General features: G+C 40.3%; 1 protein-coding gene across 1 annotated transcript in view; it reads left to right on the top strand.

Annotated features, from left to right (window-relative positions):
- PTEN (phosphatase and tensin homolog) overlaps positions 1 to 19,888 on the top strand; it is a 54,521-nt gene extending 34,633 nt beyond the window's left edge. The window contains exons 6-9 of the mRNA XM_081189698.1: positions 7,802 to 7,943; positions 9,222 to 9,388; positions 15,265 to 15,492; positions 17,057 to 19,888. Of these exons, the coding sequence (XP_081045824.1) occupies positions 7,802 to 7,943; positions 9,222 to 9,388; positions 15,265 to 15,492; positions 17,057 to 17,242 (723 nt within the window). The 3' untranslated portion in view covers positions 17,243 to 19,888. The remainder of the gene's footprint in view (positions 1 to 7,801; positions 7,944 to 9,221; positions 9,389 to 15,264; positions 15,493 to 17,056) is intronic.
- The last annotated feature ends 3,227 nt before the right edge of the window (positions 19,889 to 23,115 follow it).

The following is a 23,115-nucleotide window of genomic DNA, read 5'->3' as shown; positions in this document are numbered from 1 at the left end:
CTAATTCTTCCCCACCCTCCTCCCAGCTTTGTTCTAGAAGGGCAACACTGAGAGTAAAGAGGAGGAAACTGACCGGCAGGGCCACCTTTCTGATTGGAGGCAAGTAAGCAGGTAGGCAGGACCAGGATAGGACCATTAGCCCTAATAGAGCAGTCTCCACTAGAGAAATATATAATAAAAACATTACAGATTTGACCACAATAATTTTAAGGGTGTTTTTGACATTGTACCTTTTTAAATTGTTACCCTATAGGTTCTGTCATACTATATTTTAATCCAAATACTAATTGGCTTTGTGCAGTCCTATATGTAGGAATACACCTGTACAGATTGCCATTGGAACCTAAAAAGCTCTCGAAAATTAGGAGCATTGCCTACCAATCATGCAGTAAACTCACTCTCTCATGGGGATCGGAGGCTGTGATTTCCGCTTTAGTTTCTTCCTGACCACACAGGAAATAGCATCAGAAAGGGACCTCTCTTTGGGAGCTCTGTAAGTCTGTTGTGGTGTTTGAATCTCTTAGTTCACCTTTTCATCAGCATAGTGGCTTTCATCTTGCTTCTGTAATAATTGAAACCTTACTTTAGAAATTATGTATTTTTTATTAACTGTTTTCATCGTTTATACCCTGCCATTTAGCCAGAAGGGCTCTCAAAGCAACTTACAAAATCAGTTCTAAGACATGCTGCAAATGCAGTAGTAAATTCTCAGAGTCATTTACATGGCATCTGCTTGGGAGAGGATCCTGTTGTTGACACAAGTAGGAATGGTCAAACTCACTCAGAAAGCTTAACTTTAGTGGACAAATGCTTTTAGGCTATCATGTGGTCGCACTTTCTTTGTGTTCTGGCACTCTCTTCTGACGGTCACTCATTCTGTGTTGTTCATGCAAGCTACAGGGTCCACTTCTTCAAAGACTTATCATCTGTCCTCTAAGTTGTCATGCAAGCCTTCCACTTTTAAGGTGATTAGCTTTAAATTTTTGGCATTGAGATATTTTACTTTTTATATCTTGGCATTGAGATATTTTTTTTCTAGATCTGAAGCTATGGAACCTTCCTTCTTTGTTATTTCTAATTCCATGGCCGCTAAATCTCCCTTGATAGCAAATACAAGGTTACTTTCAAATGATTATGATTTGGGAAATGGCATCTGGCTCTACAGTAGTTGGTTGCATTGAGTTTGTAATTTCTTCTTTGAAGATATATCTCATTGAATAAAAACAACTTTATTTCTGTCCTATCAGGAACTTATGTTGGAATTTATGATTCTCCTCCTCCACGTGTTATCTTTATGACTGAGACATAGGCTGATAGTGAGTAGCCCAAGGTCACCCAGGGAGCTTCATAGTTGTGTGGTGATTTTAACGCTGGTCTCCTACATCCTAGTCCATTTATTATCCTTCCATGTTCTGGAAAGGCAAAGAAGTGAATACATTGGGGTGGGGATTATATTATCAGTAGGGTTGAAAGTTTAGGGCATGACCTTTTTTAGCAGTTCAGTTTGCCACCTTTAAAAAGTTCAGGCTCTGGTCCTATCTGGGAACCATCCCCATGAAATTTAGTCGGTTTACTTCTGAGCAATGTATGGTTATTGTGACATTAACACACACTCAAAATTGTGACAGCAGGGATCCCTTCTAAATGAAGATTGGACACTTTTCAGTTTGGTTAGGCACTAAGTATGTAACTGCAATGCTTTGGTGTCCACACCTTTGCAAGAGAGGATGGGATAAAACCAAATGGCCCTGCCCATGTGACCCTTATTGGCGTCACCTACATCACCTCTTTGGTCATGTCATGTAACTATTGCAGTTAAGCACTTCTCTTTCAAGTCCATTATTTTCAATACACCTCTCACTTCTTATTTCTTCACCTTTCATGTTTGGTGGAGGGGAGTGTGGATATACTTATTAATGCTTGAAAACTTTCCACCCACAAGGTTTGCTTATCTAAGTGCAAACTGCTCTTTCTCTCTGGATTTCTTGATTATTTTCCTCCTAGGGTGCCTTTATGTATAGTACTTAGTAGTGAATCATCTTGATCTTTGATCAAAGTACATGCACTGGCAGGTTGGGCTTCCCATTTGCCTCTGGACAAGATGCTGTGGTTGATATGCCATAGTGAAAAACTTTCTTGTCATATTTAATTTGAGTATCACACCTGGAGTTTGCTCTTCCATCAGTCATAAGTAAACTCTTGGAACCTATGGTTAAGATAGGGTACAAATTGTGACCCTACAATATTGTTGCTTTGGCACTTACTTCAGCCAGTCATATTAGTGAATTTTCAGCTTTGTATGTTAACTCTTAAAGGTACAGGGACCCCTGACCATTAGGTCCAGTCGTGACTGACTCTGGGGTTGCGGCGCTCATCTCGCTTTATTGGTCGAGGGAGCCGGCATACAGCTTCCAGGTCATGTGGCCAGCATGACTAAACTGCTTCTGGCGAACCACAGCAGCGCACGGAAACGCCGTTTACCTTCCCACCAGAGTGGCACCTAATTATCTACTTGCGCTTTGACGTGCTTTTGAACTGCTAGGTTGGGACGAGCAGGGACCGAGCAACGGATTCGAACCGCCGACCTTCTGATCAGCAAGTCGTAGGCTCTGTGGTTTAACCCACAGCACCACCAGCATCCCATGTTAACTCTTACCTGCTTTTAATCCACTAATTTCATGATTTCCAGCAACAGTTACTCACAACGTTTTTCTTCCTCTAAGGTTTCTGGGGAAGAACATGCTGTTGTGCTTGAACTTGCAGAAAGTTTTAGCCATCAGTATTGATAGAATCAGATCCTCCCTTAAACTTCACTCCCTCTTTATTGCTTACGGCAATGGCAAAACTTAACACATTTGATTGTAAGTACCGTAGAGTTTGGAAACTAGCATATGTTCCTACTGTTAGGGACAATTTTAACATCCAAAACTGCTTGTGCCACTAACATGCCTAATTGCTTATATCTGAAATATCTTTCCACTTGTTATTATCTTTACTGGTTGATCAGCTTTATTTGGTTCTAGACAACATTTTTGCATCTTGATAGACCTGCCTGTACTGTATCTGATCAGTACAGAGGTAGTTGTAAGCATCTTTGAAGTTTGGGTGCTGCAGTACTTTGTTCTTAGAGCATAGAACTTGCATGGTTGCTTCTTGTATCAATTCGGTATTATTTGGACATGGTTACTTTCCATTAGCAAGTTGAGAGACCTAGGCTGGTAGGGCATGGTCTGGTGTGTGAAATAGCAGTGCCTGATTGTCATAGTATATCAATCTTTATAGAGCTGCTGAGAGGTGGAGAAGCAGTAACCCTATTTAGATTCACCTTGAAAAACATGAGGCATCATGGTGCTAGTGTTCTTATACAAAGTCTTATATTAATTGCACTAGCATTATAAAATCCAAGGAGCCGTATTTAATTACCCATGATCTATGAGCAAGCAAAGGCTTCAGGAGGTAACTGGAGTTCTTTAACTTTCTCTTCTTCCATAGCATTGCAGCCTATGAAGAATATGGGCTTCTCCACTGCAATATATTTCGGAGGATAACAGGGTTAATCCTCCAAGCTACCTTTCTTAATAGGATGCATACCTGGAAGCTCTTTAATTCTCTCCACCTTCCCATCCCCTGGTAGCTCTGAACTTCATAACTATTTCTTTTCACTTGGGTCCAGTAACATTTTTATAGTTTCACTTAGGTCCCTGTTCTCTGTAGTGCTAGTTGAATACATTTCCTGTTGATCTTGCTCATGGGAGGGGAGGGGGGAATGTGATATCTATGTATTCGGTATTGTGACATAAGGAATTTATTGTAAATACAGTGTTTTGCTTGGAGCCTTGAGGTTTTTGCAGAATTGAGCTGCTTTTTAAAGCGCCTAAAAAGGTTCAGAATTAATCTTGCTTTAGTAGGCTGAACATCAAAACAAATGGAGAATCTCTGAATGTTACAGGTATCAATATTTTTCTCTTCATTTGGAATGCAGAATTGAGGGTACCTTGCTGGAGTTGGATTGTGTATATACCCTCAGAAGTGGATGATTAAGTCAGTGTTATCAGAGTTGAGTTGTCATTTTCAGTACATTAATGTACTGCTATTTAGTGGTTTTCTACAGGTGATATCCCTGGTTCAACATTCTGGCTTGAGTTTTTTTTTGTCTGAAGTTTTGGTGTTGCATTTATGTTTGGGGACAACAACAATGACTTACAGCTTGAAAAAGTAATCAGTTACATGTGAAGAAGAATCTGGAGGATAGAAATGTTACGAACTGTGAAAGTTAATGAGAGAAATTTTCCAGTGATTTTTGTTTCATTTGGATGCAGTTTGGCAAGAGTGAGTCTGAACACTTTACGTAAACTATACCTGAATGTATTGATGCTCAGCACTGGTTAAGGTCAAAACAATTTTCTAAACGTTTATTGAATATATGTAAAATAATTCTTTACAGCTGAAAACACTGGCAGCATTAAGATAAATTCAACAGTGTAAATAAGTCTTGAAGGATGCAATAATGGAATACTGATTGGTATAGTTTTTGTAAAATATGCAGGGATTTAAGATATGTAAAATGAACCATGGAAAGAGAAGAACGGAAGTCATTGATATCTTAAGGATTTAAAATGAGTATTTGAAATTCTAAAACAGAAAATTTAATAAAAACAACATGATTTTCTAGTTTCTAATCTCAATAAATACCTTGTTTCATTTTGGGCTGAATAGAATCAACATTTGTTTTGAGTTGTACCATGTAAATGGCTTACAGTATTGAACAAATATGGCATAGATTACGAGACCTACCCCTTGTTTAAAATAAATTGTTTTCAGTATACCAAAATATTTTGTATGTGCTGCAAAGTTCGGTCATTAACATATTTAGCTATATTCCAAACTTCTGAAAAATGACTGGTGTGTTTAGAAACTGGAAAAGAACATGTCTGTGAATAGAAAATTCTGAAAAATAGCTACTTAATTATAGAAGAAAAAGCCTCCATAGTTTACAATGCAGATGCTTTCATGTGCATGCAGATCAAAGTATAGTGAAGAATGGAAAAATAATGTACAGTCCTGGTTTTGAAAACAGTTTTACGATTCTCAGTATTGGTTTGCAAAGGAAAAGGATAGTGGTTATACTATAACTTTCAGCTCTCATGATCAGAATTGGACCTGTACAAATAATCCATCCTATTCTCTGTGTGGAATATATATGAATATAGGCCTATATTCAGATAAACTATGACAACTCAGCTGTGATTTCCATGACTAAAACAGTTGACTGCACTTTTATTTGTTTTAAGGACTGGTACTTATTTCCACACAATAACAGGAGCATGATGACTAGTGATAATTGGTGATGTGTAGTCTGTTTTGAACAACTGAACTGGAACTTAACCTTCTGTATTAGTATTTTTATACATGGTAAAGTAGACAAAAGCAGAAGATCAGTGGAGTCTAGTAGAATAAATTAGTGTTATCTTGATGCTTTCTGTGGATACTTCCTGCTACCATTTAAAATATCAGAACTACAGGGCCTGCTGAAATTTCTCCTTCTGCCCGTTTCTTATATTTCTACTTCTTATAATGAACTACTTATGTATTTTTGCATGTAACTTTGCTGCAATGGAAGACAGGACCTGGATAATCCACTATTTAATTAACCCCACCCAATGGACTAGAATGTGGTCTAAATCTCCCTTTTAGTCCATCTCAGCCAAAAGAAGGGAACTCACCCTGAAACTCACCTACAGGTGGTACTTAACACTATGGAAACAGGCGCTGATATGCCCAGGAACCTCACCAAAATGTTGGAGAGATTGCAGCTCCACAGGCACATACCTCCACATGTGGTGGGAACGCCCCCAAATCCAACTCTTCTGGACAGCAGTCCTACAAGAAATATGCCAAATAACTAAACCAGTTTTAGAACTCAACCCAGAACTGGCACTACAGAACACCTTCCAAGACCACAATGACCACTCACATTATACAGAGCTTATAACCCACCTACTCTCAGCAGCCAGAAGCCTCATAGCCAGACACTGGAGAGACCTGTCGGGGTGAACATGGAGCAGTGGTACCAAATCATATGGGAAACAGCCTTGCTAGAAAAGCTAACCAATAAACTGGAACTGACATGGGGACAAATAGAAGAGGGCGCCTTCACCCCAATATGGCTCCACTTCATCACATACACAGCCGAGCAAGACAACAAGAACCCAGCAACAGCAATACAAATCAACCTGGTTTACTTGACCCAGCAAGCCGCCCCCCATGCAAACACACCCCATTGCAACTAATCACTGACCCTGGGCCTCCAAAGTCTCTCACTACCAAGGAAAAGTAACAAGTGAATAGAAAGATAACCTATCTAGTTGATGCTTACACAAAACCCCGCATGTACACTGTAAAAAAATATAAATTTCACCACCACCCCTCCTCTCTCCGCTCTTCTTCCTGACCTTATACTGTTCTCAACACTAATATCTCATAACAAAGGTAAATGATCTGTAGAAAAGACTGTACAACTTGTAAAAAGAGACAAGACGTACTTTTGTAAACCAAGAAAATCTTTAATAATAATAAAAACTAACTATTGTAGGCAACCAGTCTTTTATGCAGCATCATGGAAGTGAGTGACAGAATATGGAATTAAACTGTTATAAAAGAAGAAGTTCAAGAAACATTGAATATATATAGAAAACCATTCCAAGATTTAATGGGAAAGCATTTACTGATAGCTTTTTTCTTTTCTTTTTGGTTACATTTAATTTTATAACATGCTACAGGCTTGCCAATGTTTAAGTACTGTCTTTGAAGTGTACATATTAAGGAACATAGGAATTACCGTGTTTTTCGCCCCATAGGATGCACCGGCCCATAGGACGCACCTAGTTTTTTTTTGGGGGGGGGAATAAAGGGGAAAAAATTATCCCCCCCCCCAGGTGCGCTGTGCTAATCCCGAAGCTTTGGGCGTGCGGAGCTCAGCGCGCCCCAAGCTTCTGGGTGCCGGCAAGGTCTTCTCTAGCCGTGGGAGAGCCGCGCGGCTCTCCCAGGGCTAGCGGAGCACTGCGCTAATCCCGAAGCTTGAGGCGTGCGGAGCTCAGCGCGCCCCAAGCTTCTGGGTGCCGGCAAGGTCTTTGCTAGCCGTGGGAGAGCCGCGCGGCTCTCCCAGGGCCAGCGGAGCACTGCGCTAATCCCGAAGCTTGGGGCGTGCGGAGCTCAGCGCGGCCCAAGCTTCTGGGTGCCGGCAAGGTCTCCGCTAGCCGTGGGAGAGCCGCGCGGCTCTCCCAGGGCCAGTGGAGCACTGCGCTAATCCCGAAGCTGGGGCGTGCGGAGCTCAGCGCGGCCCAAGCTTCTGGGTGCCGGCAAGGTCTCCGCTAGCCGTGGGAGAGCCGCGCGGCTCTCCCAGGGCTAGCGGAGCGCTACACTAATCCCGAAGTTTAGGGCGTGCGGAGCTCAGCGCACCCCAAGCTTCTGGGTGCAGGCAAGCTCTCCGCTAGCCCTGGGAGAGCTGGGTCTCCCACGGCTAGCGGATAGCTTCCTGAAGCCTGGAGAGCGAGAGGGGTTGGTGCGCACCGACCCCCTCGCTCTCCAGGCTTCAGCGAAAGCCTGCATTCGCCCCATAGGACGCACACACATTTCCCCTTCATTTTTGGAGGGGGAAAAGTGCATCTTATAGGGCGAAAAATACGGTAATTGAGAGATAAGATTCATATTCAGAAATCTATGAAAGTCAAGTAACAAAGCGTGAAAAATGGCATACATGATTAGCATTCTTGATCTTATAGATATTTATTTATTTATTTAGGGAGTAACTATTCCCAGTCAGAGGCGCTATGTATATTACTATAGCTACCTGTTAAAGAATCATCTGGATTACAGACCAGTGGCCCTCCTGTTTCATAAGATGATGTTTGAAACTATTCCGATGTTTAGTGGCGGCACTTGCAGTAAGTATCTTTTTAAACATTTTTACTTTGAGAGGTTGTCTTCTAATATTTGTATTTACATCTGTTCACTGTTGCTCTCATTTCATAACCACTTTAATACTGGCAGAGTTAGCCATGTCTATAGACTAAGGGTCAGAGCCAACTAGCCTGGTGCACAGTGGCAGCTAGTGTAAGGACTTATACTAGCTTTCCTCCTCTGTGCCCCCCACCTCCCTCAGATCCTCTCTGGAGGGCCAGGAGACACCTAAAACAGCACATGGGAGGAGAGGGGAGGCCATTTGTCTGGCAAGTAAAAATGCTTGTGTTGATGGAACTATCGTATTAGTACAACATTAAATTCCATTTTCTCTCTTCCCTCCCTGCCTGCTAAAGAAATTGGCTGGAGTATTCATTTGTTCACCTAAATGCTTCATTACATTTTTTCCTGTCGCTTCTCCTTTCTAGTTTAGTTTGTAATTCAGAATGAATTATAAAATTCCCACTCTACATTCCATGTAAGAGGCACACAGCCTAATCATATGCATGTTTAAGCTGCTCAAAAATAAGTACCAATGAGTTGAATAGAGCTTATTTCCACATATGTATGCATAGGATTGTTGTCTTGGTCAGCAAGCTTATTTTGCTTTTGCTGAAATTCTTGGACAGGCAAGGTAAGACCTTTCCATACTAGCCTTTAGTTCAAGCCATAAATTCTCATTACTGTATTTTCTGGTTTTTTAAAAACTTAAGATCATATGATAATATACATAATTGGTGAGTAGCTTAAGAGGTGAGAAGATGGGCTCTCAAGAGAGAAGCTTGCAGCTGTTTTGTTACTCCCTGGTCCTTTTTGCTGCTGCACCAAGCCAGGAAATTGGCTTAGTGTGTCGTCTGACCCATGGCGTATAGTTAAACTCTGTCCTCAGTAAGCACAAGCTGTGTTAGAAGGGGAAAAGGAATGAGCTCCCCCGCCACATGGATACTTGGCAGCAAGAATACCTAATTTTTAAAAGATTCAGTATCTTTACACATGTAATTTGACAAGAGCTTAATTTGTTTCAACTCTATTATATTAACTGTTTGCATTAATTAAAACTTGTATGTGATCAAGTATATAGAACAAACTTTCTTCCCAGTTTAGAAAAGCATAACTGATTCTTAACAATACTTTGCTGCTATGAGTCTGAAGTGTTGATAGTCATGACTCAAACACTTTAAAAATACTTGCTTCAGGTAAGTGTCTTTCTAATTCTGGACTTTAAATTAATTTTAAACTGCTTGGCTATTTTTATCATGCAGATCCTCAGTTTGTGGTCTACCAACTTAAGGTAAAGATATTCACCTCCTCTTCAGGACCCCCAAGACGTGAAGACAAATACATGTACTTCGAATTCCCTCAGCCATTGCCAGTGTGTGGTGATATCAAGGTGGAATTCTTCCATAAGCAAAACAAGATGTTGAAAAAGGTGTGTTTGTTTTAATCTGAGAAAATATTGATTCCAACCCCCCCCCCCAATTCCTTGCAGTTCAGTCTGCTATTGGTGGCTTTAGGCATTCTACCAAAGTGATAAGGAAGGAGATATGACTCACTTAGGCTTTTCTTGTCATTGCTTCTGGATATTGTGTGAAAGGGGACAATGTATATATGCCATCTGCCCACTTAGTATTGTATCAAATGTTATAGGAAGTCAGTGCAGATGACTGATTTCTGCTTTGTTTTCCATGACTTTACCTTAGAGATGTGGACTACCACATTTTGCACTATCTGAAGTTTCCAAACCATCAGTTGCTGAAGTCTTTAGCTTATATATTCATGAATGGTGGTTGTTGAGCCCAAATCAGAAAGAATGGCAACTTGCTAATTAGGTGGTTAAATGTTTCTAAATGCTTCAGTGGACCCACAAGTGCTTCAAGTCTAAGGGTCAAATCGAATATTATGGCAGGCTGCTGCTCACATGTCTGCCCTATTTATGTGTAAAGAATTAGGGTAGGATAGGTCTAATCTTAGCATAAAAGGGAACATGTTGGTACAGTCTTATCTTCTTTTGCTGTTATCATCTGAGCAATCTTTTGTGAAAGATTGCAGGGCTGAAGCCCAAACATTGCAAGTGGTACCAGTAGTACTGGGCTTGTAAACTGGGGTTCCCCAGCCTTTCCCCACAGCTACAGTCCATTCCCCTTGCCACAGAAAAGCTGTTCTTTGTAGTCAGAGGATATTGGCATGAGATATTGCAATTTTACAAGCTTCTCTGCAGTAATCTCAAGAGGGAATTTGTTAAAAGTCTTACTGAAATCAAGATACACTACATCCACAGTGTTCCCCTGATCCACCTAGCTTGTAACTTTATTATTATTATTATTAACTTTATAATAATAATAATAATAATAATAATAATAATAATAATAATAATAATAATAATAATAATAATAATAATGAGATTTGCCTGGCATGACTTGTTTTTGAGAAACTGATGCTGGGTCTTAGTAATCACAGAATCCTTTTCTAAGTGCTCACAGACTGACCATTTAATTATTTGTTCTACAACATTTCCTAGTATTGATGTCAAGCTGACCGGTTGGTAGTTAGTTTTTCTAACTACCAGTCAGGATTTCTTAACAGAAATGAGCAAAAACACTGAAACATAATTTCGTAGGACGAGGTTGGCTCAACTGTACCCAGTTTTTCAGCCTGTGCTAATTGAGCTGCTTTGAACAAAAGTAACTTTTGTTTTTGAACTGGCTTCAGATGTATTGCATTAACAGAATGTGTTCTGGGATGGAAGCAGCCCAGTTGCACTAGGTCATTGGGAGCACTTTTGAACTGTGCTTTGGTACAGTCGTACCACCTGCAAAGGAAGCTTTCTTTGCTGCTGGTTTTTGCACGATGAGAGTATTTTTTAAAAAGATGTTGCTATAATCGGCTTCAGCACAAATAGAATACATTTGCATTTCTAGTAAGTTTCATCCCTATTTTTAGCAACCTATTGTATCCTATATACCAGAGTGTCCTCTGCCGCTGTAATATAGTTGCAGCCAACATCTTTCACCCAGATCATCAACAGTTATCCAAATCAGTAATTCCTAAATAATTCTGGAATCTAGTTATGTTGGTCTGCCTTTAGAGACTTGTGGACTTACCTGGCTTTATGCCCTGAAAGCACAGATGAGTGTGCATTTAAGACATTAGAAGGTTATGATCCTGACTATCACAATGGTGTCTTAATACACATAACTACTTGGAATGTAATCTGCCCTCTTGCGTACATGACTACCTTGTATATATACAGGTGAAACTCGGAAAATTAGAATATTGTGGAAAAGTTCATTTATTTCAGTACAGTGGTAGCCCGCAAGACGAATGCCTCGCAAGACGGAAAACCCGCAAGACGAAAGGGTTTTCTGTTTTGGAGGCACTTCGCAAGACGAATTTCCCTATGGGCTTGCTTCGCAAGACGAAAGCCCATAGGGAAATCTCCGGGGACCTCTTTTAAATGCTGGCGGTGGGGAGCAAAGCCTTTCCCCCCCTCCGGCCTTCAGAAGAGGTCCAGGAAGGCCGGCGGGGGCCAAAAGGCTTTGCTCCCCACCGCCAGCATTTTAAAAGCAGTCCGGGATAGCAGGGAAGCGCTTCCCGCTATCGCAGACGGCTTTTGAAGGCAGGCGGGGGGGAGCAAAGACTTTCGCCCCCCGCCCGCCTTCAGAAGAAGTACAGGACCTCTTCTGAAGGCGGGCGGGGGGCGAAAGTCTTTGCTCCCCCCTGCCTGCCTTCCCGGGAGAGCGGAGAAAGGCAGCCCGACCCCCAGCATTTTAAAAGCCCGACCCCCAGCATTTTAAAAGCCCCCGGGGCAGCGGAGACTTCTCTGCTGTCCCGGGCGATCTTAAAATGCTGGCAGGCGGCAGCGAACCCTTCGCTGCCAACCCCCAGCATTTTAAAAGACCCCGGGGCAGTGGAGACTTCTCTGCTGTCCCGGGCGATCTTAAAATGCTGGCAGGCGGCAGCGAACCCTTCGCTGCCGACCCCCAGCATTTTAAAAGCCCCCGGGGCAGCGGAGACTTCTCTGCTGTCCCGGGCGATCTTAAAATGCTGGCGGGCGGCAGCGAAGCTTTCGCTGCCACCCACCAGCATTTTAAAATCGCCCCGGGACAGCGGGGGCTTTTAAAATGCTTTTAAAATGCTGGCGGGCGGCAGCAAAGCCCTCCTGTCCCTGGAGCTTGCGGGGCGGGAGGTGGGGAGAAGGGCTTTTCTTCCCACCGCCAGCCTTCAGAACAGCCTTCTGAAGGCTGGCGGTGGGAAGAAAAGCCCTTGCCCCCCCCCAGCCTTCAGAAGAGGTCGGGGGACAGACTGTCCCCGGACCTGGTCTGAAGGCAGTTTCCCTAGGAACGCATTAATTGATTTTCAATGCATTCCTATGGGAAACCGTGCATCGCAAGACGAAAAACTCGCAAGAAGAAAAAACTTGCGGAACGAATTAATTTCGTCTTGCGAGGCACCACTGTAATTCAACTTAAAAGGTGAAACTAATATATCAGATAGATTCATGACATGCAAAGCGAGATATGTCAAGCCTTTATTTGTTATAATTGTGATGTTTATGGCGTACAGCTGATGAAAACCCCAAATTAACAATCGCAGAAAATTAGAATATTAAATGAAATCAGCCTGGACTTAATGAAGCACAGTGGACCAACACCAGCTGATGACATGGCTCCCCAAATCAACACAGACTGTGAAAACTTCACATTGGACCTCAAGCCTGGGTCCTTGGTTTCCAAATGAGATGCAAAAGCTGCTCTCATCAGAAAAGAGATTTAGGGAGCCATGCCATCAGCTGGTGTTGGTCCACTGTGCTTCATTAAGTCCAGGGTCAACGTAGCCGTCTACCAGGAGATTTTGGAGCACTTCATGGTTCCTTCCGCAGACGAGCTTTATGGGGATCCTGATTTCATTTTCCAGCAGGACTTTATCACCTGCCCACACTGCCAAAAGTAGCAAAACCTGGTTCAATGCCCATGGGATTACTGTGCTTGATTGGCCAGCAAACTCGCCTGACCTGAACCCCATAGAAAATCTATGGGGCATTGCCAAGAGAAAGATGAGAGACATGAGACCAAGCAATGCAGAAGAGCTGAAGCTTCCTGGTCTTCCATAACACCTCAGCAGAGCCACAGGCTGATAGCATCCATGCCACGCCGCATTGAGGCAGTAATTTGAGTACTTGTGCATGCTTCTACTTCTCAGAGGTCCAATATTGCTCTATTTGCAGTCCTTGTTTTGCTGATTTCATTTAATATTCTAATTTTCTGAGATTGTTAATTTGGTGTTTTCATCAGCTGTACGCCATAAACATCACAATTATAACAAATAAAGGCTTGACGTATCTCGCTTTGCATATCATGAATCTATCTCATATACTAGTTTCACCTTTTAAGTTGAATTACTGAAATAAATGAACTTTTCCACAATATTCTAATTTTCCGAGTTTCACCTGTAGAAAAGCAGTACAAAAGACTTCTAAATCTTGCAGATACAATTTATTGAGCAGTTGTAGGTTGAGTAGGTGCTCGGTTTAGCAGTCTTTTCATAGAATCCCCAGACCAGGAAAGTAAATTTAGAAGTGTAGAATCATTTCTGTTTTTTCTATGATCCTTTCAGTATAGAACTATGAAACATCTGACTAAAACTATCAGCACAAACTTTTTTGGAGGGACGGGATGGCAATAGCTTTCTAGTGGAGTGTAAGGCAACATCTTGTTCTTTATCTTCTTTAACATTACTGTAACAGCAAAGTTACTCCTTATAGAGACAATGTTTCTTTAATATGGCAACTTGTTATGCTTTCCTTCACTGATGAAAAGCAGGTTGTCTCCTTTTTCAACTTAAAAGGCAGAATATACATGTGAGAAAACGAACAGTTTCTTATAGGAAGTATATCATGGAAAACATTTCTTGAAGGGAATTTGACTGTAGCAATGGATAATTTTAGTATCCCCATTGTGGTTAATTTTATTCCTCGGTTAATGGGTACTTTTGTTTCTTACCAATTGCAGCTACCACTAGCAGTGTCTAATCTACCATACAGACTTTCATGGATGTTTAACATCAGTAGACACACATATCAGAGGTTGTGAATGTTTTGTTTTGTACTAGGCCTGTTTTAATTGTACTTGTACAGAGTGGTGGTACTTAGTTGACGTGATCCTTAATTGTTGGAAAGGCCTCTAATGAATTGCATCTGATGCTGCCACATCTTGTAACCTCCAGGCCTGGATTATGAACCCTGGTTTATAGTGCTCGCTTTTTAATAAGAGGATGAGCATTACAGTCACTGCATTCTTTTTTAGCTCATGGTTGAATATGAGTGAGAGAAGAACTCAAATCTTCCTCCTTCCCTTCCAACTGCCATCCATACCTTTTTCTGCACCTATCCATTCACTTGACGGTGGTGGCTGCTGCAGCAATAGCAAAGGAAGATCTATCTCTTCCTGCTCCTCCAGTGACACTGGTGTCATGCTGTATCAGTAAACTATGTACCAGCACTTGTATAAAGTGGATATACAGCTTACCTTCTGCTGGAAAAATGAGGGAAGCTGAGGATGGATGTGACCCCATCACAACCTCATTGCAATCATCACAAGTTCAACTTATAATTACTCCTGAAATATGTCAAGCCACTTCTCAATTTTTAAGGAAGTGGGAGAGAAGAGGAAGAAAAAGTTCAGTTCCCCAGGCCAATAAAGAGTTGGGGTGGGGTGGGGTTGTGTTAAAATTCTTGCCATGGTAGTTACAGTTAGGGGGACAGCATGCTCCTAATTCACATGTTTCATCTCATGATTTAGGCTGACCAGATTTCAGGATGTAACAGCTGTGTATACAGGTATACATAAATTCAGAGTGGGAAGAGCATGCAGCAAATTCTAACACATACAGCCTTCTCCCCAAGAATGGAATTAGGGGTAACCTCCCTAATTTTTCATATCCATTGTGTCATCTGCCCTCTTCTCAGAGAAGGCCTTATACGCAGCACTGATCATCTGGTCTTTGTGCCAGTTAGAAAGCTAATTATTGCAGTCGATTTTCAAGCGTTTAAAAAGAGGAGAAAAGATTTTTGAAATTAAACACTCAACAAAATTTGAATGAATAATCATGCTAGGCATTGGGGCAGCTCTACCAGAAAGGAGGGCAGTGGAGGTATATGTATCAGTGCAGAAATGAAGATGGGGAAAAACTCTCCCCACCATAAAACTTCTTGTGTATCTGTGTATGTGTTCGTGTAGCCAAATTTCAATATTCATATTGTGCCATGTTTATGTTATGTTAAAACAAGTTTTTTCTTTTTGTCTCTAGGACAAAATGTTTCATTTCTGGGTAAATACATTCTTCATACCAGGACCAGAAGAAAATTCTGACAAAGTAGAAAACGGAAGTCTTCTTGGAGATCAGGAACTTGATGGGATTTTCAGTACAGAGCGTTCAGATAACGATAAGGAATATCTAATACTTACACTAACAAAAAATGATTTGGACAAGGCAAATAAAGACAAGGCAAATCGTTACTTTTCTCCAAACTTTAAGGTAGGTATATTCAAAGGGATCAAAGAAACTTGAAGTGTACTCCGAGAGATTGAAAGTATGCCATGCATAGTAAATCCGGGGTCTTACTGTACAGTGGTACCTCTGGTTATGAACTTAATTTGTTGCGGAGGTCCGTTCTTAACCTGAAACTGTTCTTAACATGAGGGGCGCTTTCGCTAATGGGGTTTTCCCGCTGTTGCCGTGCGACTTCCGCTCGCATCTTGGGGCAAAGTTCACAACCAGGAGCATCTAATTCCAGGTTAGCGGAGCTCGTTACCCAAAGCGTTCGTAAGGAAGACGGTAGGCATCCTGAGGTTCCACTGTATACCTTAAGGGTAAATGTGTGACAATCCAGCAATGAATTTATTTATTTAAAATACTTTTAGCCCACTCTTCATCACAAGTGATCCCAGGGTATGGTACAAAAACACAACTTAAAAATAACATCCATCTGCCCAATAAATATAAAATGAGAGTGGCAGCTTCAGAATCAGTATCATAAGATTTCCAGCAGACTTCACTGCTTCCGGGTCATCTTCAAGGGCACCCCTATGTAAAGCATATTATAGTAATCTAACTGGGAGTTACTAGAGCATGCATTACTTTGGCAATCTTACTGCTGAATATCAATAACAGGAAGATGTTCGAATTTGAGAGAATTTTGTGTTAAACTGTTTTACTTGTATGTTAAAACTACTATTACACTGACTTGTTTTCCTCTTTCATTTGTGTTATCCGTACCTGCATACAAATACAGCAAGAGCTGATTTTGGCAGAACCCAAGCTGAATTCTGTTAATTGATGTTTGGACTATAGTATGTGAGGGGGGGAATAGCTTCCTTTTACAATTCTATTTCAGAAGCACACATTTAATAAGTACTTTGTTAGGCTTTTCTTAAGGTTTCCAGGATCTTGCTAAAATCTTTTGATAGAGTAGATAGTGACCAGATCCTGAGTAGAATAACTGTTAGAATAACTACGAAGAAGCTAAAAATAGGGACTTTGCCATATTAATAGAAGATTGGATCAGTCACTCTAGAAGAAATGAAAAATGTAAGATACTAATAAGCCTTGAAATTACTGGTGCCACCTTAAAGATCCCCATTTAGTCAGATAAAGTACCGTATTTTTCGCTCTATAAGACGCACCAGACCATAAGACGCACCTAGTTTTTGGAGGAGGAAAACGAGAAAAAAAATATTCTGAATCTCAGAAGCCAGAACAGCAAGAGGGATTGCTGTGCAGCGAAAGCAGCGATCCCTCTTCCTGTTCTGGCTTCTGGGATAGCTGTGCAGCCTGCATTCGCTCCATAAGACGCACACACATTTCCCCTTACTTTTTAGGAGGGAAAAAGTGAGTCTTATAGAGCAAAAAATACGGTACTTGCTATTTGGGTTTCTGTCTAGTGTTAATGCCTAGGTTGTGATAATATTCTGCATTCACTTTTCTTGTTCATAACAGTCCTGTGCACAGATGACCACGCAAAGAACTACAGATGCAGGGAGCAACCTATTCCTTCTTTTCCAAGCAAATATGGACTGATATCTTTTGTCTTTTTTTCTAGGTGAAGCTATTTTTCACAAAAACAGTAGAAGAGCCATCAAACCCAGAGGCTAGCAGCTCAACTTCAGTAACACCGGATGTTAGTGATAATGAACCTGATCATTATAGGTATTCTGACACCACTGACTCTGATCCAGAGAATGAACCTTTTGACGAAGATCAGCATACGCAAATTACAAAAGTCTGAATATTTTTTTTATTTGGGAAAAAATACCACAAAGAAGAAAACTTGAATAAACTGAATTATGGACCTTTTGAAATGGCAATAGGACATTGTGTCACAATTATCAGTTGTAGGAACAGTTCTTTTCCTGACCAATCTCATTTTGCCCTATGAAGTCTCTGGGCTTGACACTTCTTGTCCAGTTGAAAAAAAAAGGTTACGTAGCTATGTTATGTATATACCTTTTCGTGTCAAGAGAACATTCAAACTTCAATTAGGAAAACACAAAGATGGCACTTTCCCATTTGATTCCAGTTTTATAAAAGTGGAGACAGATCTGATGTGTATACGTAGGGAATTTTCCTTTTGTGTTCTGTCACCAATTGAAGTGGCTGTAAAGCTCTTTCTAATACACAGGTTCACATCCTGCCCCTTTCTTTGCACTTATGTGGCAACAGATAAGTCTGCGGTTGGCTTGGAGAAGTAACGGGTTTTACTACATTCAAATGCATGTAATATGGGTAGGAGAGTGGAAAGAGAAGCTCAGAAAGGATTGTTTTGTGCTGGACCCTGGACTGTGTACCATTTCCAGCTTACTTACATGCACCTCTTTAGCATGCTACAGTAATAAATCCTGGACATTTGAGGAATTGCCGCTGTCACTGCTTGTTTGTGCATTTTATTTTTTTTAAAGCATAATGGTGCTAGAAAAGGCAGCTAGAGGGAGTGGTTCTGTATTAGGGGTACAGGAATGAACCTTCTACAGCATCTTAAAAGATCTACAAATGAAGGGATATGAAAATTTGGTTACATGTGAGACACCGTAACAATGACTTAACCATACAAATGTGGAGGCTGTCTACCAGAAATGGGCTTACACAGTTGTTTGTGTGTTACAGTTGCCATGCCCCCAGCTGTGGATGATAAATGTTGAAGTAATATTTTTTCTAAAAAAAGAAAATAAAAAAAAATCCTTGTCTTTCAAACATTTGGAACTGCTATTTCGAATTTCATGGTGTAAAATCCCATTGGTTTATTGGAGTTAAACTTGTTTATTATTGTCCCATTTGAGTAAAAGAATTTGGAATAATCCATTTTTCCTAGTCCGTTAGCATTGATAACAAGGGTATATATGGTAACTAGTCAAGGCAGAACTCAGGCTGAATACCGAACAAAGGGGCAGCATGCTGCTTCAACATTCATTGGCAAATTTGCTCCCTTTTCTAATCTGTGTAGTTGCGTGCCTATAACTTCATATTATTTTTAGTGGAACTTGCATGTAACTGCACAGGATCATAGCTTTCATCTATTACATAAACTTTTTTCAAAGCTAATGTTCAGATTTCCTCAGATTCGATCCAGTTCTACAATACCATAGATGGACCTTATTGGCGAGAGGTGACAACCGTGTCACCGTTGACTTTCTCCTGCAACTTACGTTGAGCCTGATTTATGTTAAGACAATTTGAAAGCCACATTAGCCAACTAAAAAGTTTGTGCTTTAAAATGTTTGGATGTTGACAGTGTTCGGTGTCTTGTACAGTTCTGCTGTGTAACATGGGAGGGTCAGATTGGAAATATTTCAGTGGCCTTTTGCACTGTTCTTCCTTTGGAATGTGAAGGTCTGAATGAGGGTTTGGATTTTGAATGTGTCAGTGGTTCTGAGAAGCCTTGCTTACGTTTTTATGGTATAGTCATTGGAAAAGGAAAATGGTATTATATATATATTATATATATAATATATATCATGCATACTCTCCTATACTTTATTTCAGCTACCATCCCCATAGAACATGGCAAGAATTACTATGACTGAAAGGTTTGAGTCCTAATTAAAACTTTATTTATGACAGTATTCATCATTTAGCTTGAAAATGCATTCTTGTAGGTAATTTCTTGAGTTTCTGGACTGTGTGCTTAAATTCTTGGATGTGCAGCAGCTTACATGTCTGAAATTACTTGAAGGCATCACTTTGACAGGAGCTTACTCTTAGGCCCTGTGCCATCCCTCATCATCTGTAGCCCCATTTAAAATAGTTTGTCGCAGTAGTTAAAGGGCAGTTGTATAAAATAGCACCAAGGTTATATGCTGTGGCACAAATTGTAAACTGAAGGGATGTTTACATGCAGCATCAATTGTTTTCAGCTTTAAGGAAAAAGAGTTTGGGGTGCCAGTGTGCAGTTCCATGTTTAAAATTCTAGCAAACGTGCAATATGTTAACGATGCCTGTGGTTGCCACAAAGTGCCTCGTTTACCTTTTTAAAATACTGTTAAAATGTGTCATGCATGCAGATGGAAGGGGTGGAACTGTGCACTAAAGGGAGGCTTTAACTGCATTGTTTGGTAGAGCTGCCTCTTTACTCCGCCAGTTCAAAATTCTCAGTCTGTTTTCATATAGAATATTATATATATATATACATATATATATACACTAAGAAAAAAAGTCTGTTAAGCAGCCTTATTCTGATTCAGCCTCTTCAGATACTATTGTGCTGTGCAACAGTGGCTCTGTGTGTAATGCTATGCACCGAGGATACACAAAACAAGAAAATGACATGTACAGGATAATGTCTCATACAAATCAGATGTCCGTTTGTTATTGTGTTTAACAGCCCTTTATCGTAGTGTTAAAACTCCACTTAAAACTGATTAAAGTCTCATTCTTGTCACTGTGTTGGGTGTATTATTATATGGAAGCACATGGAATAAAATCACTTATATTTCAGTAAAATAATGAAAAGCACATGTGATTAAAAGGATTGCTTAATAGAGACGAACAGGTTCAAAAGTATACCCAAATTTCATTGGGGGGGGAAATTGGTGGGGTTTTGACAATTTGTGATTAGACTAGTGTAGGAATATGAATATGACTACATAATTTGGTTTTGTATTTTTGAATCTTCTGTAATAACTTCAGTATGGTGAACTTCTTTTTTCTGGTGCATGAAAGAGGACATAGCTTAGTGGGGTAAAGCTCAAGCATTACATAATAAAGTTCTAGGTTAATACAAAGCATATCCTCAATGGCTGTTCTTAGTACTGTAGTTGCAAGGACGAGAAAAACCTGTTTAAGACCCTAGAGCTAAGAAAGACAGTGCTCTGCCATTGGTCTAAAATGGTTATTTGGCAGCTCCTTTATATCTGTGCAGATCTAGAGCAATTAAACTATTCCTGTTCATTCTAATATACATCTAGCACAGGACAATTTGCACACCTAGCTATTTTCATGGTAAACTGTCAGCCTGAATACATAAATGAAACTTGAACATCCGGGATGGGTTCATTTTGTAGCTTTAAAAATATTACCACCATAAACAAGTATTTATATCAACCTGTTCCTATGTAAGAAATCAAATGCTTTGATGCATTGTTTCAGAGGTGATTGCTACTGAACAATCAATTTTTTCCCATTGGTCCAGAATGGTTTTTGTTGTTCTTTGTATTTAATGTGCTCAAAAGATAGCCTATTCAGATCTTAAAGTGGACACTATATATTGCTTTACCATTTTTTATAAAGCGTGAAGAAAGGAAACTATTATGCTTTTGTTAAATTAGGCAAGATTGTCTAATTTCTAGCGTTGCCATGTTAGTGTTCATTTAATACCTTAAGTTGTGAAAAGCTGTATGGGGTAAAGATTGCTCCTAATTGTCCTGGACCTTTGTGCAATACTTTCCAATAACACGAATGTATGTCTAAAACCACAGAATAGTGTTAATGGAGGCTCAGAGCAGCCTTGTACTGTAACCGTTCCATGTTTACATGAAATGAAAACTGAAAAGTTGAGCCGTATGATACACTTACATTTCAGATTTTCTCCATTTTGTGATGCATAGTCCCCAAATCATGTTGGAGTGCTTGCTTATCTGTTGGTTTAAAAATCCCTAACCTTTCAGTTCCTTCCTACAAGTAGTCAAGCTTTTGATAGTAACACTTGAAGAAGAGAGAAAAAAGACCCATGTATTGCTCATTATATATTACCTGATTTCCCCTTTCATCATATGGAAACATACTTTTTAAATTGAATGAGGACACAACTGTCCTTTTCAGACACTCTGCAAGTTCCACTTTTAAAGTCACACCTCTCCTGCTTCCACTGCCACTGTGATGAATGTAATTCCCAGAGTATGGTCTGAAAGCGCATGAGCCTACCTTCTGCTAAAGCAAAGCAGGCCTTAGTCTGGATGGGTGACCGCCTGGAAGCCACATTTGGTTTGAATTTCATGACAGAAGAAGCGGGATATAAATGTAAGAAAAATTAACAACTGCAGAATGTTCTATCAGGGTTCTAAACCCTGTAAGGAGCCTCCATCAGAAAAGATCCCCTGCTGCAGAAAGTATGCTTAGCATGGTGATGGGAGCAGGAGGAGGAACACAATTCTGGGGCTCTGGGCCAGAAACTCTGCCATTTCCACCATGGTTTTCCTTCTACATGCACATAATGTGTGAAGAGGGCTACATTGATGACACATTTATCTGAAGTTCTTGCATACTTAAAAAAAAGTTTTTATTTGTTTTTCATGGTACAGGAAGTACATTTTGAGAAAACAATTGTTGCAACAGTAAACAAACAACTTGCCCTGATAAAATTACAGACTTTTCAAGTATAAAATACCGGTATGCAAAATATATGACATTAACTGGTAGTTAACCCAGTGTTGCTTGGCAATGATAAGAAACCAAAACAACACAACAGCCTCCAAGATTTATTAATGGATTGTTTAATTTGTTGATTTCTGGGCTATACACAAATCCCAGGTCCGGGGTGTTTCAGAGGGGAGGGATCATGGCAGACTGAAGGTTTCTCATCGGCTTCTTACTGATGGACATAGCAGTGTAGCCTCTGATGATAGCCAGACACACGTTTGTCAAAAGAAGTTGAAACGAAGGAATGGAACTGTTGCTTTAAAAAGTTTGTTCTTTGTGAGATAGGGAGATTGCAAATTTTCCTGCCTTGTGGTTTGAGTGACAGGAGGCCAAGGACTGTCATCTTGCCCAAACCATGCTGCAGTCCTATTATGGACACTGACCGCAAACACGTCCCTTTCTTAATTATCTTTGGAACAAGATAATTTACAACTCGGAAGCGTTTCTGCGTCTGCCAGTGAAAATCGGTATGTTAACTGCTTTCTGGAATAAAGGAGAAGGAAAAAGCTACTGCTTATAGTGTCAAGTAAAAACGACGAAAAGCTGGATTTATGGCGTGGAATAAGAAAGTTTTAACCTGACAAGGGGAATCTTTGCAGCTTGAAGTGGATTATTTTTTATTATTTTGGCGAATGTGTGTTTAGGAAATTGAAAGTTACTTTGCCAGCTGACACTATTCCTGGGAATGGAATATGCTTCTTTCAAAATGAGGCAGGTACAAGCTGTGAAATTGTAGTGATGGAAGCTGTTTAGAGACAGAAGTAATATACCGTACTTTTCCGTGTATAAGACTAGGTTTTTTTTTACTTTAAAATAAGGTTAAAAATCTGGGGGCCTCTTATACACGGATAGTGCATATGCCCATTTTCTAAATTTGGGATCCCCCAAAGTAGGGGGCATCTTATACATGAAGGTGCATTATACACGGAAAAATATGGGGTATATAAAAATGCAGGGAAAGCATTAAAATTCAGAATATCACAAGAATGAAAAGGAAAAAAGGAGGCAAAAGGAAAAACGGTGGAAGAAAAGAGATCTTCAGGGTCCCTTCTTACTGTGGATATTCTTAAGCAGATACCGACAGAGCAAACAAAGTCTCTTAATGCAAAAACGGAGGTTTTAGAGGGGGAAAATAGATAAAAATTTGACAAGATTAGAAGGAACAGTCTGAAATGAGCAATGAAACTAAATCGGAGATGAATAAAATGGAAAAAGGGATCAGAAATGTTATAGATGCTCTAGATGATAAAG

The sequence above is a fragment of the Podarcis bocagei genome (genome assembly GCF_964188305.1).
Source record: "Podarcis bocagei genome assembly, chromosome: 4".
Taxonomy (NCBI): domain Eukaryota; kingdom Metazoa; phylum Chordata; class Lepidosauria; order Squamata; family Lacertidae; genus Podarcis; species Podarcis bocagei.
Note: the sequence above shows the minus strand (reverse complement) of the source record. Positions and strands in the feature narration are given on the sequence as shown.